This window comes from Prunus mume, linkage group LG3, assembly GCF_029339155.1.
Source record: "Prunus mume cultivar Tortuosa linkage group LG3, ASM2933915v1, whole genome shotgun sequence".
NCBI lineage: Eukaryota > Viridiplantae > Streptophyta > Magnoliopsida > Rosales > Rosaceae > Prunus > Prunus mume.
This window is the reverse complement of record NC_142700.1, coordinates 814,608-830,864: the sequence shown is the minus strand read 5'-3', so window position 1 is coordinate 830,864 and position 16,257 is coordinate 814,608. Positions and strand designations below refer to the sequence as shown.

The following is a 16,257-nucleotide window of genomic DNA, read 5'->3' as shown; positions in this document are numbered from 1 at the left end:
CTACCAAATCGTGACAGAATCAAACTATATTTATGAATTATTATAAATCACCAGCTTTACATTACAAGAAGAACATCAATGTATATACAATATTGAAGAAAATGATCCCCAATATACCATTCTCATACCAATACAAGTGGCATACAGAGAGGTGTAGACTTTGAAGCCAGACCCACCCCTTTTTCTGATCTACACTGTGGTTTGCGGGTTACTCTTCTTCTGTCTCCATGATTGGCATATAATTCTTCCGCTTACTTGCATGATTTTCATTGGTAAGCAAGGCAAATAAAGGCGGAGCTGTTTCTTTATGGAGTCATCAGACCAGACCTCATCAATGCCAAAATGGGAATGAAGGGATTATCAGACTGTCGCCTTGACGTTTTGAAGGTCCAGGATAACATTCAGGATCTTTCCAGGGACAAAAATCCTCTTTTTAATCACCTTCCCATTCAGATATTTGGAGAGTTTCTCATCTCTTGATGCCAATTGGAAAGCATTCTCCTCTGAACAGGTCTCTTCAACCTGGATTGTGCCCCTTGTCTTGCCATTGATCTGAACAGGTAGGACAATAGTAGATTCCTTCAAAAACGCAGGATCCACCTGCTCATAGGAAGAAATCAAGAAGTGGTCACCATCTACCAATCAGCGTTCCTCAAGTTTGGAAACAAGAAAGAGAATGCTTTCCTTAGTTATCATTATGGTTATGACACCATAGTAATCAGTGATGATATGTTAGAGAGAGGAATTCACACCTTAGGAAAAGGCTCATATGCCAATGATTTGGAGTGTCCCAAGCGAAACCAAAGTTCCTCAGCCATATGAGGTGCATACGGTGATAGCAACAAAACAAATGCTTCAATAATCAATCTTGGATGTTTTTTCCACTGAAAGATAAATGAAACAATTACTCAGTTAATGTGTCATGCTTAACAATCTCCAAAAGATGATACGTATGTGTTTCAAATGGCTTCAAGGACCTTATAAGCCACATTAAGGAACTCCATCATTGCAGATATTCCAGTGTTGAATCTTGTCGCTTCTATTTCCTCTGTTACCTGCAATTGTGGGGGGAAATGAAAAGAAAAGAAGAAGAATTCATTGGTTAAAAAGTGCACACTTTAAACTGATATAAAGGTGCATGCTTCTGATTTTCGGACAGTCATTCTAACATAAGTTTTCATGATTCATTCTGTTCATCTATTATGTGTTTCAAACGACGACCACTATCCATGTCAGATTATGACATCAAGAACACATGGTGGCATATGAAGTCTTCAAACTGCTGCTCAACTTGAACAAATTATCAAGTAAAGAAACAAGTTACCTTCTAACAACACAACTTATAGAAAAAGACAATTGAGGAAAAAATAGGGAATATAACTTATAGAAGACAAAGTCCCAGAATTTGAGATCTGACCTTCGCAATGCATTTATGGAGAGAACGAAGTTGCTCCAAAGTAGGATCCTCATCAGTCACTAATGTTCCATCCTTGAATGTACCATCTGATAATGGTGAACCAACAATTAGCCTCCAGGTTCTTCCCAAAAATCGATGGACACCTTCAATACCACTCGTATTCCAGGTTTTTGAATCTCTAGAAGCAAAATTTAGTAACAAGAAAATTATTTAAGAATAGAGTAAATCTTTTGTCGAAATAATTTAATTCCTTAGAAATGCAAAGATATCGCTAGACAGTGTGGACACATTAGTGGAAAGATAGGCCAAACAAAACAGTTAATAAGATAAAAATGCAATTAAAAAAACTACCTAAGTGGCCCCATGAACATTTCATATAAACGTAGAGAATCTGCCCCGTATTCAGAAACAACATCATCAGGATTGACTACATTTCCCCTGCTTTTACTCATTTTATGAGAACGTGCAATCAGACAAATGTTTGGATTGTCTTTCATTACGAAAGAATCCCCAGATTTCATGACCTACAGAAGGAAAAATTACGTCAAGAGAAAATAAAAAGTGGAAGAGGAATACGGAATACCAAACTAAAGGTTCTTTCTTCCATTAACCCTATCAAAACAGAATCAATATAGAAGAAAAAACTATCCAGAGGGATCCAAGAAGCAAACCTTTTCCTCTGGTATTAGTTCTTGATGATACTCAACTGATGTTCCAGAGTCTGCAGAGATAAAATTCCCATCAGAGTCCTTGTAAGCAATATATTGAACCTGCAGAGCAAAGTATTAGAAACATGTGTTGGCAAAAATTACTCTTCAGTATACAAAACAACTTTTCTTACTTCGCCAAGAATAATTCCCTGGTTTATGACACACTTGAATGGTTCTTTGGTGGACACGATGCCAATGTCATACAGAACCTGAAATAAAAACGTCCAAAGATTTAGTTAAAAAACATGAGAATGAATATTGGACAACGAATCCAGTCAAGCATTTTTTTTCTTCTCTTTTTACTACCCTTTGCATTATTAATTTTAGGTAGTCCTTGGGCATAATGACAATAGATGTAACTATTGCACAAAAATGTGCAATTTCATATTGATGAATCCTATCTACTTGTATTTCTCAAAATGAAGAACACGACAGATTTAAGTCACAGACCTTGTGCCAGAACCTTGAATAAAGTAAATGAAGAACAGCATGTTCAGCACCGCCAACATACACATCAACTGGGCTCCAATACCTGCAGATCAAGAGGAGTTTTATAAAACATGAATAGAAGGTGAAATTCACATAATATCAAAACGGTAATCACTATCTGTTTTTATTTTTATTTTAATAAAGAAAATAGAATGCGAAATGAAGCATGCACAGAGAAAGACTTTACTTACATTTCTTTTGTCTTCGCCACCACTTCTTTTAAATTTTTTGGGTCCATAAATCTCAAATAGTACCTGACATGGTCAAAAAAAAGGTACAGCATCTAAAACCTAAAACAAACTTTCTAACATTTCATATCTGCCTTAACTAACAGAAATCAACTATTGAAGGTATTGAACAGATTACAGAAATCAACTATTGAAGGTATTGAACAGATTACCAGCAAGAACCAGCCCACTGGGGCATGGTGCTTGTCTCTCGTCGAGCAGGTTTTCCAGTTAAAGGGTCCTTAGTTTTGACCTGAAAATAAGTTTCAATGGTGTACATATATAAATACAGAGGGCAACAAAATCATCTGGAATACTTGCGAGAAAAAGTTAAGCAGTTCACCAAAGACTAATAAAACCACAAATCTGAAGTTGCATGAACTCATCCACAAACAGACTAAACAGTAGACAAAACAAAGAAAGTACAGGAGGGAAAACATACCCAAGAAACTGATTTTGATAGTGGTGGTTCTCCTGTTCCAGTGGGAGAAAAATCATCCAGTTCTGGTAGGGTAAGGGGCAGTTCAGTTTCAAGTAGGGGAACAGTCTCACCATTATCATCCAAAAAAACTACTGGGATAGGTTCCCCCCAATAACGTTGCCGAGCAAAAAGCCAATCCCTCAACTTATAGTTCACCTGAAAAAGACAAGTTTGAGGGAAAGAACATATCATATCATATGCATGGAGCAAGTGGGCATACTCCAAATTTCTAATTACATAAGCTTCCGTGCTCTGAAATATCACCTTTTTCTTCCCATTTGCAGTTTTATCAGCCCATTCGATGACTTTAGAAGCAGCTTCTTTGCTGGATAAGCCATTAATGTCCAGCCCCACTGTTGAATTTGAAGAATTTACAACAGTGCCTTCACCTGAATAGGCCTTTCCAGAACCACTGAGATTTTTATCATCCGGCATCACAACCCAACGAATTGGGATGTCAAATTTTGATGCAAACTCTAAGTCACGAGTGTCGTGTGCAGGTACAGCCATAATTGCCCCCGTTCCATAACTGCATAAGGAACAAACTCACATGGTAAGTTATATTGCAATTTAATGAAACATATTTGCATAACAGGAGCAATAATCAACACACACAATTCCCATTTTACACATCGTACCAAGGTAGATGTCACAACTCCAGCACGCATGAATCTTCCAAATGAAAAATACTGGTAAAGAATGTAGGAAATGAGCATAAGCCAAACAAACCTCCCCAGGACATAGTCTGCAACCCATATAGGGATGGCTTCACCACTAACTGGATTTTTAGCATAGCAACCACTGAAGACCCCGGTTTTTTCCTTCTGAAGCTCAGTCCTCTCCAGGTCACTCTTTCTTGAAGCAAGATCTGTGTACTCCTCCACCTGTCCTGAATATTGTTGGCCCTCTAATTACCCATCATAAGAAACCTTTGAGAAAACTGGGGATGAAACAATTGAACGTACACTTTTTCTCTGGGCTGTTGATACTAACGATGACAACAAGGGATGCTCCGGTGCCACAACTAAATAGCTGGAAGCAAACAGCCAAAAAAACTAATATAAATTCAGGGACACTGTGTCAAAGATTCTCTGTACAAGTGAATCTAACATAATAAATTCACGAACAATACAGGAATATGGTGTATGATTATTACGTTGCTCCAAAGATGGTGTCAGGTCTGGTAGTATAGATTGTAATCTTTGTGTCTCTTTCATGTCCATCACTGCTAAGAATAGGAAAATCCATCTCAGCACCTTCTGACCTCCCAATCCAGTTTCTTTGCATTTCTTTTATGCTTTCAGGCCAGTCAAGGTCATCTAAATCTTCAAGTAGACGATCAGCATATGCAGTAATCTTGAGCATCCATTGCTTCATTGGCTGCTCGGCAATAAACAATGACACTGTAAAATTATAAAACCATCCGAAATTTGGAATTAAGCCTAGAAGATTATAACTTAGATGGCTTGTAAAATGAAAGTACATAAAGCTGGTATAAACCTTTCTTATAACTGGATGGCCCCCACGCTCGCTCACACCATCTACCACCTCTTCATTTGCCAGGACAGTACCAAGTGCAGGGCACCAATTAACTGGCACTTCAGCCTGAATGCAACAAAAATAGAGTATCCTATCTGTTTTATGGTGAAAACTGATGGAAACTATCTACAGCCAATATCACATTTATACCTGATAAGCCAATCCTCTCTTTAATAGCTGAAGAAAGATCCACTGGGTCCATCTATAATATTCTGGTTCCGTTGTAGAAATTTCACGATCCCAGTCATATGAGAATCCCAATGATTTAAGCTGCAAAGCAACTGCAAAATTTCAACAAATAGAAAACAAATAATACAATCCACCAAAACCAAGAGAGAAACAAAGCTATTTTCGAACAGGGATAGCTACCATGACTAAAATTGACAAGCATTTACAACTCTTGAGGAAAGAAGAAATGTACAGGGCCAAACCCCTTTAATTCATCAGCATTAAGTTATCTAATAACCTGCTTTATATAATAACCAGCCTATCAGCCATTAGATTGAAGCAACAAGTTCATTTTAAAATGTAACTTCTAAAGGGGTCTTTCATGGAATCGTGACCATAATGCTCAATATAGATATATAGCGTTCTGTAGTTTATCTTAAGTCACAATTAACCAAGTTTCTTCATTTACTGACTTGTCGCACATCCAGCAAAAGAATGAAAAGTATATGACCTGGGAGCGAAACCGATCAATGTTCTTCAAGGTTGTGATCTTTGGGTGAGTTCCTGTCTGTCAAACACATACAAGGGAACCGAATTAGTAATTTAACTGTTCAAACCCGCTGCAGTTATTCAAATAGTTTTAAGCCGCAGAAAAAGCACCTCGATTGCATATTGCTCTGCTGGCAATCCAAATGCATCCCATCCCATTGGGTGTAATACATTGTAACCCTGCATACGTTTAAGCCTAGCGAGAATGTCTGTGGCGGTATATCCAAGTGGATGGCCAACATGTAACCCAGCTCCACTGCAAAAATCCATAAAAATTAGCATAAAAGTCTCAGACTTTCTGTTCCTACACAACCACAATTGCCATGAGAAGAAAGAAAAAAGAAAGCATTTAACAGTCCAAAATCGATTTAGTAAAACTGGGCCTTCACCTTTTTTACATTCATAATCACCCAGCACTCTAAATAAATTAAATCAAGAAAAGCAGAAGTTTTGTGAGAAATAGAGAGACCTGGGATAAGGGAACATATCAAGGACATAGTATTTGGGCTTGGAGGTATCAATTTCATCGGGGGTTCGAAAAGTTTGATTTTCCTCCCAATAACGCTGCCATTTGAGCTCGATTTCGTGGAAAGGGTAGGGCCTCTTCACCGTCACTTGCTGCTTGGGCTTCGGCTCTGCCGCGCCATTGGCTTCCTCAGCCACTGAGCTTCTTATCACGCCACTTTTTCTACCAAAGGCACTGCTTTTAGAGCCGTTATGGTACAATCTTAAAGAGAAACTGCTGTTTCTGATTCTCTTGGATTGAATTGGGTGCGAAGGAAATAGAACTGAGCCAAAGCGTAAGGGAGGTGGTGGAAGTGCTTGAAGCTGGAGATGTAGTTGTGCGTGACCAGAACTCATTTCGCATTAAGCTGAAATAGAGAGAAGAGTGAGAGTGGCTGAGAAGAATGGATGAGATAACGTGCTTCAACTGTTATTGGCGCTCGTTTTGCTTTGTTGGGTTTTCTGGGGGTTTTGGGCTGAACCAAGAAGAAAACTAGCCCAGTGTAAATTGACTAGAATGGACCACAGCCCACTCCACTATAATTGGGCAAATTGACGGGAGCTGTTGCGATGAAGAGCTTAGAGTAGCGAAATTCTATAGCGAGGGTGTTATATATGAACCCTTCATGTGGACTTTCATATTACTCATAGGATCATTTCATTAACCTTAATTACAAGATCATTTCATTAAACTTAAGCAAAATTACTATTCAGATGAATCATGTGGCTAATATGAAAGTCCACATTTATGATTCATATATGACACATTCACCATATAACTATTCGCTTAGAGTGAGGGGGTTGTTTGGGGTTCATTTAAAATGTTTAAGTCTAATAATTTCTTTTCAATTTTTTTATGGTGGGATTGGACCCCTCAAACAACTCCCTCACTCTAAGCTCCTCATTATAGCATTTTCCGCGAATTGACCTTGAATGAACCCCAGCTCAGTGTAATTGGGTTTCTAGAGTCATTCTATAGTGAGAGATGATGTCATATCTCTTATTTGATCCAACGGTTAAGAAATAGAGCCCGCAGTATAGAATTCTTGTGGGTTTCTAATGTTGTCATGTGTAACGACGTGGGTTAGACTAATTGGTGAAGGCAATCAACCTCTTGCACTCAAGTATGAATCCATAGTCTTGTAGAGTATATTTATTTATGATAGTTTAGACTATTGTTGGTATAAAAAAAATACATGTAAGGCGAAATTCTAGTATTTTTGTAACTCAAAATTTTTTTCTCCTCATAATCCTCTTACTTTCTTACAAGTTTTAGAGGTAGATTTGATTGTCATTACTTACTTATTGTAATTTTTTAGAGAAGTTTTTAATATTGGGACTCTGTGTGTGAAGGGGGGAGGCTTATATCGTGCATCCTTTATCACAACAATTACAATTGATAGAAAAGTTCAAACTTTGTTGGTTAAGGACACGGCAATCTTACGTGGGATTTGGATCGACTTTTGAAATATTGGATTAATATATAGCTAATGAATGGCCATGATTCATTCAACTTCTTTAATTGGATTCTAAAGTAAGGACAAATTTGTCATTTCACATAAACAATGAAACCCTAGATCTAACTATAAAAAGGACTTGTACCCTACCATTTTGTTTGGTCTTCCTTGAAGATGGGTTCTCTTGGCATTTCCAGGTTTCAATGCTCTCAAGCAATTCATCTTTTGGTCTTGACTGCTTCAGCAATTGGTGCTTTCAAACAAGGTATGCTTAGGCATGCATACTGATATGAAGATCTGTAGAGCAAGAAACTATACTCCACACAATGATTCATGGTTGATTTCTAATAGAAGAGTGTGCCAATTATTGCCTTGAAACATGGTGGATTGCTTGCGGAGCGCCTGAGATCTCCAAAAGCCTAAAAAGAGGTTTTCATTGTTTGAGAAAGGTTGCTATTCATGGGCTGCTAGTAATTTTGGGTAAGGAACCTGCACAATAGGAGAAGCTTCTTTTGTGGAAGCAATTTTTCTCTTAAACTTTGTTATTTATTATTTTATAATTATCTGTTGTTTATGATTCATGTTAAAACATAAAGAAAGAAGAAAGAAATAATGAGAATTTTACTTATCTTTTTCTTTTTTCAAACCCATTTTCTAATAGAAAAATCTCAAATAATATATATGTATTTTATTTTATTTTTCCTTTTAATATAATATAAACTATGTGAAATGAGATTCGAACTCGAGTACAGAATGGGGCACATCAGCTCTAATCAATTTAGCTAAGTTTATATATGCAAGTAATATATTTTTTAAAATTAGTTTCTTCCACTACTTCATGCAAGTAAAAAGTATTTTTCTAATACGAAGTAGCCATCTAAATTTAATTGAATAAAGTCTTTGATGTGCTCCCAAGTGGTCTTGAGTTCGAACCCCCTATATTTGTGTGTTTCCCCATCCCATCCTAATCTTGGCAAAAATAGATGAGCAAGATGAACTCTATAAAATAACTGCAAAGATTATGATGTGATATATATATATATATATATATATCAATGATTTTGTTTCTACAGGGATAGAGTTGAAGGAGAGTTAAAAAAAACAATTAATCATGTTATCAGATGGGCCCTAATATCATGATTTGTGCCATATTAAGGTATATACTGGTGTGCATCCAAAAATTTATATATGTGTAGGTGTTTTATGTGTGTGATGCATGCAAATTGTTTTTAAAAGTTTTGAGAAAATTTGGAAAATATATGATTGAGTTTGTCCTTTTCATTTGTGAATGATAAGACATAATATTTTACTTAGGGCATATTTTGGGAGTGTTTTTGCAATGGCTAAAAGTGCTTCCCAATAAATTCTGACTGCATTTAGCAAAACAATTCAAAATTTCTTGCGAGTCATAAATCGCTTTTTGGAGAGTGCTTATGAGCAAAAGTACTTCATGTAGAAGCATTTGCATAAGATTTTTCATTAACAACTTAGGGCACGTTTAAGAGTGATTATAAATGCCAATAATCACTTTTATGGAGAATTATTTATCCAAATAATCACTTTAAGTGATTTTTTAAGTGATTTTATGGAGAAGCACATACTTAAAAACACTTTTAGTGATTTTCTGGAGAAGCACGTAGGAGGTATTTCCAGGGGTGGAGCCAGCATGGGACTAGTGTGATCCCAGGCCCCCACTCCATTTTTATCTCTTATATTTGTATATTATATATGATATATGATATTATAATATATTAGATTAGTTTTAGGATATTTACCTTAAAATAAAATAATATATTAGGTTCTTTTTGTTCATAAATCAACCATAAAATTTCTTGACCTCCCTTCTACTCATCTTCCTCAAATCTTCTAGGTTAGTTTATGATATTTGCACTAAAAACTCCTAAAGTTTTAACATTTCTCTCTCTTTTTCTTCCTCTTTTATTTCCTCTTTTTTTATGTATGAGTTGAGTATCTAAATATTGCGGTTTATGAATTTTTTTTTCTTTTCTATGTTGGAATATAAATTACTAATTTTAAGGGGAGATTCACTATTATACCCAATATAGGAGCCCAAATTATAAATAAATAAATAACCTATATGAAATGGACTTTAGAAACACACCCAAAGTTCATTTATAATATAACAAAAAGACTTTTAACTTCTTTTAAATTACAAAACTGTCATTGATTTCTTAAACAAACTCAACCCCAAAATCTCATTAAAAAGCCCAAAACACTTCATAGGACATCAAAGTAATTTAATAATCAAAATTAAATTCAATAGGGCCAGTTGTCATTTTTTGGATTTTTTTATAGAAATTAAATTATGTATGGGTTTATTTATAGTTTTAGTGCTAAGAATGGGTATATGACTAAATATCTCTATTTTTAAGTCTTTAATAATGTAGATGATGAAATTAGTATTTAACCAACTTAAAATATGAAATTCACGATAATTATGAAGAGAGATAGGTTTTATTTTATGAAGGGCCCTCTCTAATGTGAAATATTAGCTTCGCCACTGGTGCTTCTTCCCAAAAATGATTCTAGCCTATCTAGAATCACTCTCCAAACGAGCCCTTAAATGTGCTTACATTTGAGAGTGATTTTGGCCCAAAGTGTTTTTGGTTAATTACAAAAACTCATTTATTTTTGTAGTTTTTGGTAAAAATAGATATAAGTGCTTTTTGCATGGTTAAAAAACCATTTAACCCAAAAAGCAATTTAGTCTTCATGGAAAAGTAAGGTCTATGAAGAAACGTTTGCAGATGAAAATGTAGTTTCACCATGTAAAGATCATTTGAGTAAAAAAAACACCAAAATCAGAAAAAAAAAATCATTTTATTAAAGGTGGTAACTATTTCCCCAATGAGATCTAATCCAGTGAAAAAAGGCATTGATTTGCAAAATAGTAATTTTCTAGTCCGAACCACCATGGCACCTTGGTAGTGTATGTAAGAAACATCTTTCCCTTATAGCTTAGACTATCGCTTGTATTAAAAAATGTGGTAACTTTCGTGTTTCTAGGAAGCACTCTGTTAGTCTATTTTCCTTGATAGGTCTAATTTATTTATTTATTTTGTAGAGATGATCAACTTGAAAATAGACGATTCGGATCATTGAATCATTGGAGTTGGAACTTCATTAGGTGTTCTTCAATCAAGACATAATTTTGGAATACTGAGCAAAATAAGTACCAAAAAACAAAACACTTCCTATGGTTCTCACGAAACACTAAAAGTTCTTTTCCTTAACTCACAATGCGTCCATATGTTTTGCTTAATTTCGTTGTGTAGATATTAGCTTAGTTTCATTTCATTCTACCTTTGATTTTATCTGATTCTAACGTTCATGCTAGGAATCTAACACTAGTTGGTCTACTACTTTTGCCTTTAAACTCAAACATCTATTGGAAACATTTATACCGTGACAATAACAATGGGTTCATCCAAGGTAAAGATGTTGGCCTTAAATCTAGTATAATTGGCTTCAATTTATTTGGAGTGCAAAGAGAACCCCAACGAACTTTTCGACTTTACAAAAATGTTGCTGAGCAAAAAATTACAGAAGCCAACATCAGTATTATGAGAAAATATAATTGCATAGTTGCAAGGTTGGGGTAGTTAGCTCCTAACGCTCAAACTTGAGTTGATACCAAGGCTTCCAAATCTTTAAGGGCTTCGTCGACTGCATAAAGTATCATTTTCTTTATCTGTTCCACCAAGAAGATGAATGACCAAACAAGTTTAGGAGAAGAAATAAAGTGAAACAAAATTGCTTACAGTTAAACAGAGTACTTACCTCAAGTTTGTCTTCTCTAGCTCTATGGTTCTTCGGAAGTTGTCTGAACTCCTCGGTCAAACGGAGGCACTCGTGGACATTTTCAGGAGATACGAAGTCTGCTGCTACTTTTGTACAAGACTGCAGGATGAAAACATAATATTTTAGAGGAACTGTTAAACAAGACAAAATCTTTGGAAAGAGGAATCGTGAAGATAACTAATGATTTAGGACCTTGAGATTCCTGACTTGGTGTGGACATCCGGCTGGAATAAATACTGCCTCTCCAAGTTTTTGTAGAAATGTCCATGGTTCAACACCAAATTCCTCCTTCAGCTTCTTTTTGTGCTCCAATGTTAAATAAAAAGATTGGTCATGAATTGGATGAATGACCTGAACACACAAAAATAAGGGCATAAGAGTAAATAAATACATATATACAGCACCCTTTTAAGCACAATTTGACTAGACAAAAACTGAGGATGGATATATACCCGTTCAACTAGTGAACAATAGGTGTGCCTAAATTCCTTATAATGTTTCATAAGGTATGCCTCTAATTTAGGAACATCCTCTCTCCGGAAGATGTCCCACAAAGCACCACCAGTTTCCTCTGCCACTTCAGTGGAGGAAGAACCTGATGTAGTGGGCCCATCTAACTCATCTTCATCTTCATCTTCATCTTCATCTTCTGGTACTTTCAATTCTACGTTAATTTCAGGAGAGAGAGTGTTTTCTAGGGCTTCTCTATCCTGTGTCTGTTGACCAGGTTGTCCACCATCCTTGAGAGAATTCATCCAATCCATAAGCTCTCTTTCATCTTGGGCCCTATGTAATTTGTTCAACCTTGAAATTGCAGATTGCTGCTCATCACTTAGCTGTACTTCTGATGTGTGTGTCAAAATATTCACCTACACAAATTGAAATAACATGTCAAAATATCGGCATAAACCTTTTTTTTTGGGTCGCTGCAAAGTGAACCAATATCCAGGGAAAGACATTACAGTACGAGAAAGAATAAATAAAAAGAGAGTAGTAATAGTTTAAAGTCATACTGCATCGGACATGTCGCAATGAAGTTTAGTTACAGAGTCCCCTCTTCCAAGCTCTTCCATAAGCCCATAAGCAATATATGTTTTTGGGCCCATGTCTGGTTTCAAAACACCTGGTGGCAACTTAACAGCAAGGTTGAGAATACCAGCTCTAGGATCCGTGTACTCTTGAAATGGCAAGGCACTGATAAATTCATCACAATGGCGGGGCAAAAGGTCCTCAAACTTATCAGAAGGGGGCCAATCCTTCAGCTTAAGCATCTCTGGCCATAAATTACTATACATTCTCCCTTCGGTGTATCCTTCAAAAAATTCACGAGTACTGATTTCCACCTGAAAAAGTTCACAAATCGGCATTAGAAGTGCATGGGTAGGGAAAACCAAGTCAAAAGAGAAAAGAAAAAACTTGAGAAAAAAGTGTGTGGGAGGGAGACAGAAGACTTTTAAACCAAACTCCTGGCAGCCACAGGTCCAGGCAGGAACAAGCTTGTGCCAAATCAATGAAGTGTGAAAAGATATGGAATAAAAATATAAAAGTTAACCTGCATAAGAAATCAGATTGGTGTACCACACTATAAAACAAGTAGATTTGAAAAGGAACTTATAGATATTCAAACAAATGCAATGCCAAATAATTTATTTTTTTTGCATGAAAGTTAAAAGAGTGCGTAGAGTAATAACCGGTAAGAGAACCTCACCTCACAACCCGCCAGGCAATCGATGGTCTTTACTTTTGAAAACTGCGAGGTACTAGCTGTATCCATATTTTCACTTAAAGCACGCCACATGACCATTGGCTCCCAGCTCAATCCATTTGCCTGTTCAAGCACATTTCTGACAATAACTGGTTCACCATTAACCCAATGTTCTTTGAAGCGCAAAAGCCCTTCTTCTTTCAGAGTGTCCCTTGAATCTGGACAAAATAAGAAGTTGTCACAAGAATCCTCTCTAGAAGCTGCTTTTAGTAACGTATCTTTTCTTGTTTCAGCACAATCATGCTTGAAAGTAGAATGTTCTGTTTGGAAAATCTCTAATAAATGTTTTGCTTTGACTTCTAAATTTGAGATCCAGTCAGGTGGAAGAATTCGCTTAAGATCCAACATGCAATCACCACAGCCACCCATTTCTTTCGGAGCACAAGTAACAGTAGCATCATCGTTTGCCTTCCACTCAGTGAACGGCTCAATATGGTCCTCTGAAGCTTCTAAGGGACAACAGTCAGGCGATGGGTCTCCACCATGGATGTAATCATAACCCCTACTCCTATATTGAAATTTCACTTCTCCACGGTCTAAGAGGCATCCCTGGCGAATTTCTCGGCAACAACTTAGACAAAGTTCATAAGAACATTTTGGGCAGCTTCGATGTAGATCAATGATTGAAGTTGCACAATGGTTGCTATTCCAAGCATTAAAAAAAACATTTAGACAGTGACCAAACAATCATATTGTATTAATGTCTAGTAAAGTACAGATGCTTACCAATAGACACGCTCATCATTGAAACAAAGGGTCTGTGGTATTTCAAATTTGGAAGGTGAAAGTCCTGCCAGAACAGTTTTTGTTAGTGTCTAAAACTTCAAAATAAATTGAAACCAAAGCCGAAAATATTTAATATTGTACCTCGAATATTAGCTTCAATCTCTATCTCTTGAACTTGTTCTTGAGAAATTTGCTTTAAAAATGGAAGCAGGTTGGAAATTAAACACTCCAGATGCTGAGCCCTCTCACGATCACTTATATCCCTCTTTGGTGTCTAAAGTTCCCAACAAAAGAAAAAAGAAACGTCAATGGTAATTTTTATCAGAGGGAGCAACGGATAGAAAACAATCTGTGTAATAATAGGGAAACCAACCTCAATCACCCCAGTTGAGTGCAGGCATGCATTACAGTTGCAATTTCTGCGGCAAAATGGGCAGAGGTCCTTCACTTCCTTTACTTTCATGTGAGGATACCTATAGGAACAATAGAAAGAAACCATGATACAATTAAAATGACTATTGCAAATTCGGAAAAAAGAAAAAAGAAAAAAGGAATCTGTATAAAATACATACCATTGCTTGATACAGCGGACGCAATAGGAGTTCTTTTTACACTTGGAGCAGGAAACTATGGTTTTCTTCTCCTCTTTCATACAATGATGACACTTCAAATAAACTTCTCTATTATCCTGCTTTAAGAAGGAAATACAAAATTTTATGTCAGACTAATTTATTTTCTTAAATAAAATAAAATAAAATACAACTCCAGGGGAGATGAATGAATAGAGATATAATACCTCCGTATATTTCGAAGTGCATGATGATCCAGATGAAGATGGTGGTGAAGAGGATGAAATTTTGCTAGTAGTATTCCTTAACTCATATTTTACTCTTTCATCCTTTGAGGAATCTCTTCCCATCACTTCACAGTCAACACTTCTCCTTTTCCGCGATCGTGCCTTAATCAAAAACATAATTTCTTCATCTTCTTCCAATTCATCCATTGAAAAATCATTTTCACAACTTTCTACCACATTTGAGGAGGCACTCCGCTTTTTTGAAATCCTTTTGCCATTTGAGGATCCTTCTTCCTTTCCATGATGCAGGAAATTTGAACGTTTTCTCTTAGGTGTACGGATCTTGTTATCATTATACTGCCCCAGCGTTCCTTGTTCTACTATCAAAACTTCCATTCTCACTTACCTATAAAACAAAAGAGATTCTTAGGTAACTAGTACTGTAGTAGTATTCAAACTTAACAGTCTATAATAGCTTGTGCAGATTAACATAATCAACACATCCACACGTCAATTGTGTTCACATAATGAAAAAACAAAGTCTATTGCACCATGCAACATTGTATTTCTATAATTTCCAATCTGTTTTGATTTGAGTCAATGCAGAACAAAGACCTCAGTTGACTTAAGTCAACCCACAATTCAGGTTAATTCAATCCCATCCCATAAACCCTTGATTCAAACTCATCCCATAAAGCCATGATTCAATCAATCCCATCCCAGAAGACCATGATCCAATACCACCCCAGCATGACAATTTTCTTCTTCTGTTTGTTTCTTGATCAAACAGGACACTGCATTGATGAAGGCCGCAGCCAACAGCAGTACAAGGGAAACAAAGATAGCTAGGGAGGGAGCCCGTCCCTTGACAAAACATGCATGCATTAGGGCCTTGACAATTTTCTTCTTCAGATAACAGATTTCATTTTATTTTCTATTTTAAGTGCCCAGAAAAAAGAAAAAAAAAATCAAAGAAAAGGAAAACGACAATATCAGAGAAGAACAAGAATTCCAATAAACCGGCGAGAGGTGAATTCGAACGGGACTGACCTACGAGATGACAGAAAATCCAGAGCCAAATATTCAGCTGAAACTGGTTTTGAGAGGCGTTGATTGTTGAAGCTATCGAATTTCTTAAAATTTGGGGTTTGTGAGTGACAGACGGATCCGCAAGCTCGACCAAGGAGAAACGCCAAACAGAGAATGCGAAAGATGGGGCGGTAAATTTTGACGAAGAATATTTATAGAAAGTTACGCGTTTCCTGAAAAGCCTAGGTAAGAGGTAAGTACCCGTGTGCGTTTGGTGAAAAACCAAATTTTTCCTGTGTGCGTCTGGTTCTATTCCTTTATTGCTCTTTTAAGCAAATACGGTAATCCCTTGTTTTGATTCGTACATTAATTGTATTCGGCATGTTTGCCTTTTTTGTTGATGGGAGAAGAGATTTGATTTGAAGATGGGAAATCAATTGATTTTCTGTGTTTGGTAAGTTCAATTATGGAAAATAGTTGCTTATGACATAAGAAAATAGAGGAGAAATTGTAACTCACTTCCCCACTTGGGTTTCATTTTCTCTTCTCGAAAGTTTGAGAAAATAAGCAACATCCAA

At 36.4% G+C, this 16,257-nt stretch overlaps 2 protein-coding genes across 4 annotated transcripts; both read right to left on the bottom strand.

The window, feature by feature from the left end:
- Positions 1-11: 11 nt before the first annotated feature.
- EMB2369 (tRNA synthetase class I (I, L, M and V) family protein) lies at positions 12-6,489 on the bottom strand. 2 transcript variants are annotated; one of them, XM_008226484.3, is made up of 20 exons: positions 6,050-6,486; positions 5,692-5,836; positions 5,543-5,599; positions 5,014-5,133; positions 4,825-4,929; positions 4,481-4,704; positions 4,290-4,356; positions 4,054-4,208; positions 3,589-3,853; positions 3,286-3,480; positions 3,017-3,096; positions 2,808-2,870; positions 2,578-2,659; positions 2,259-2,336; positions 2,089-2,187; positions 1,769-1,941; positions 1,418-1,595; positions 978-1,055; positions 753-884; positions 12-600 (listed from the first exon to the last, which is right to left on the bottom strand). In XM_008226484.3, exons 1-20 carry the CDS (start codon positions 6,439-6,441, stop codon positions 361-363), a joined length of 2,928 nt encoding a protein of 975 aa, XP_008224706.2. In that variant the 5' UTR covers positions 6,442-6,486; the 3' UTR covers positions 12-360. The 2 variants fall into 2 exon arrangements, 1 of the variants encoding a protein (XP_008224706.2); XR_016125178.1 differs by lacking the exons at positions 12-600; positions 753-884 and having other exon boundaries at positions 973-1,055; positions 1,418-1,503; positions 6,050-6,489.
- Positions 6,490-11,016: 4,527 nt separating this feature from the next.
- LOC103324432 (lysine-specific demethylase JMJ26) lies at positions 11,017-15,980 on the bottom strand. 2 transcript variants are annotated; one of them, XM_008226485.3, is made up of 12 exons: positions 15,701-15,980; positions 14,651-15,056; positions 14,427-14,545; positions 14,228-14,327; positions 13,996-14,128; positions 13,855-13,918; positions 13,072-13,771; positions 12,377-12,706; positions 11,816-12,232; positions 11,556-11,714; positions 11,343-11,462; positions 11,017-11,253 (listed from the first exon to the last, which is right to left on the bottom strand). In XM_008226485.3, exons 2-12 carry the CDS (start codon positions 15,044-15,046, stop codon positions 11,179-11,181), a joined length of 2,613 nt encoding a protein of 870 aa, XP_008224707.2. In that variant the 5' UTR covers positions 15,047-15,056; positions 15,701-15,980; the 3' UTR covers positions 11,017-11,178. The 2 variants fall into 2 exon arrangements, with proteins under 2 accessions (XP_008224707.2, XP_008224709.2); XM_008226487.3 differs by having other exon boundaries at positions 14,427-14,542; positions 15,701-15,865.
- Between the last annotated feature and the right edge of the window lie 277 nt (positions 15,981-16,257).

Excerpts from the sequence above, each read along its gene's own strand:
- LOC103324432 (XM_008226485.3), bottom strand. The coding sequence starts at position 15,046 with ATGGAAGTTTTGATAGTAGAACAAGGAACGCTGGGGCAGTATAATGAT. Across the intron at positions 14,546-14,650 it reads GCACTTCGAAATATACGGAG|CAGGATAATAGAGAAGTTTA; the intron begins GTATTATATCTC and ends TCCTTCTTAAAG. Across the intron at positions 12,707-13,071 it reads ATTGCCTGGCGGGTTGTGAG|GTGGAAATCAGTACTCGTGA; the intron begins GTGAGGTTCTCT and ends GAACTTTTTCAG.
- EMB2369 (XM_008226484.3), bottom strand. The coding sequence starts at position 6,441 with ATGAGTTCTGGTCACGCACAACTACATCTCCAGCTTCAAGCACTTCCA. Across the intron at positions 5,600-5,691 it reads CAGAGCAATATGCAATCGAG|ACAGGAACTCACCCAAAGAT; the intron begins GTGCTTTTTCTG and ends TGTGTTTGACAG. Across the intron at positions 4,209-4,289 it reads CAACAGCCCAGAGAAAAAGT|GTGGAGGAGTACACAGATCT; the intron begins GTACGTTCAATT and ends TATTCAGGACAG.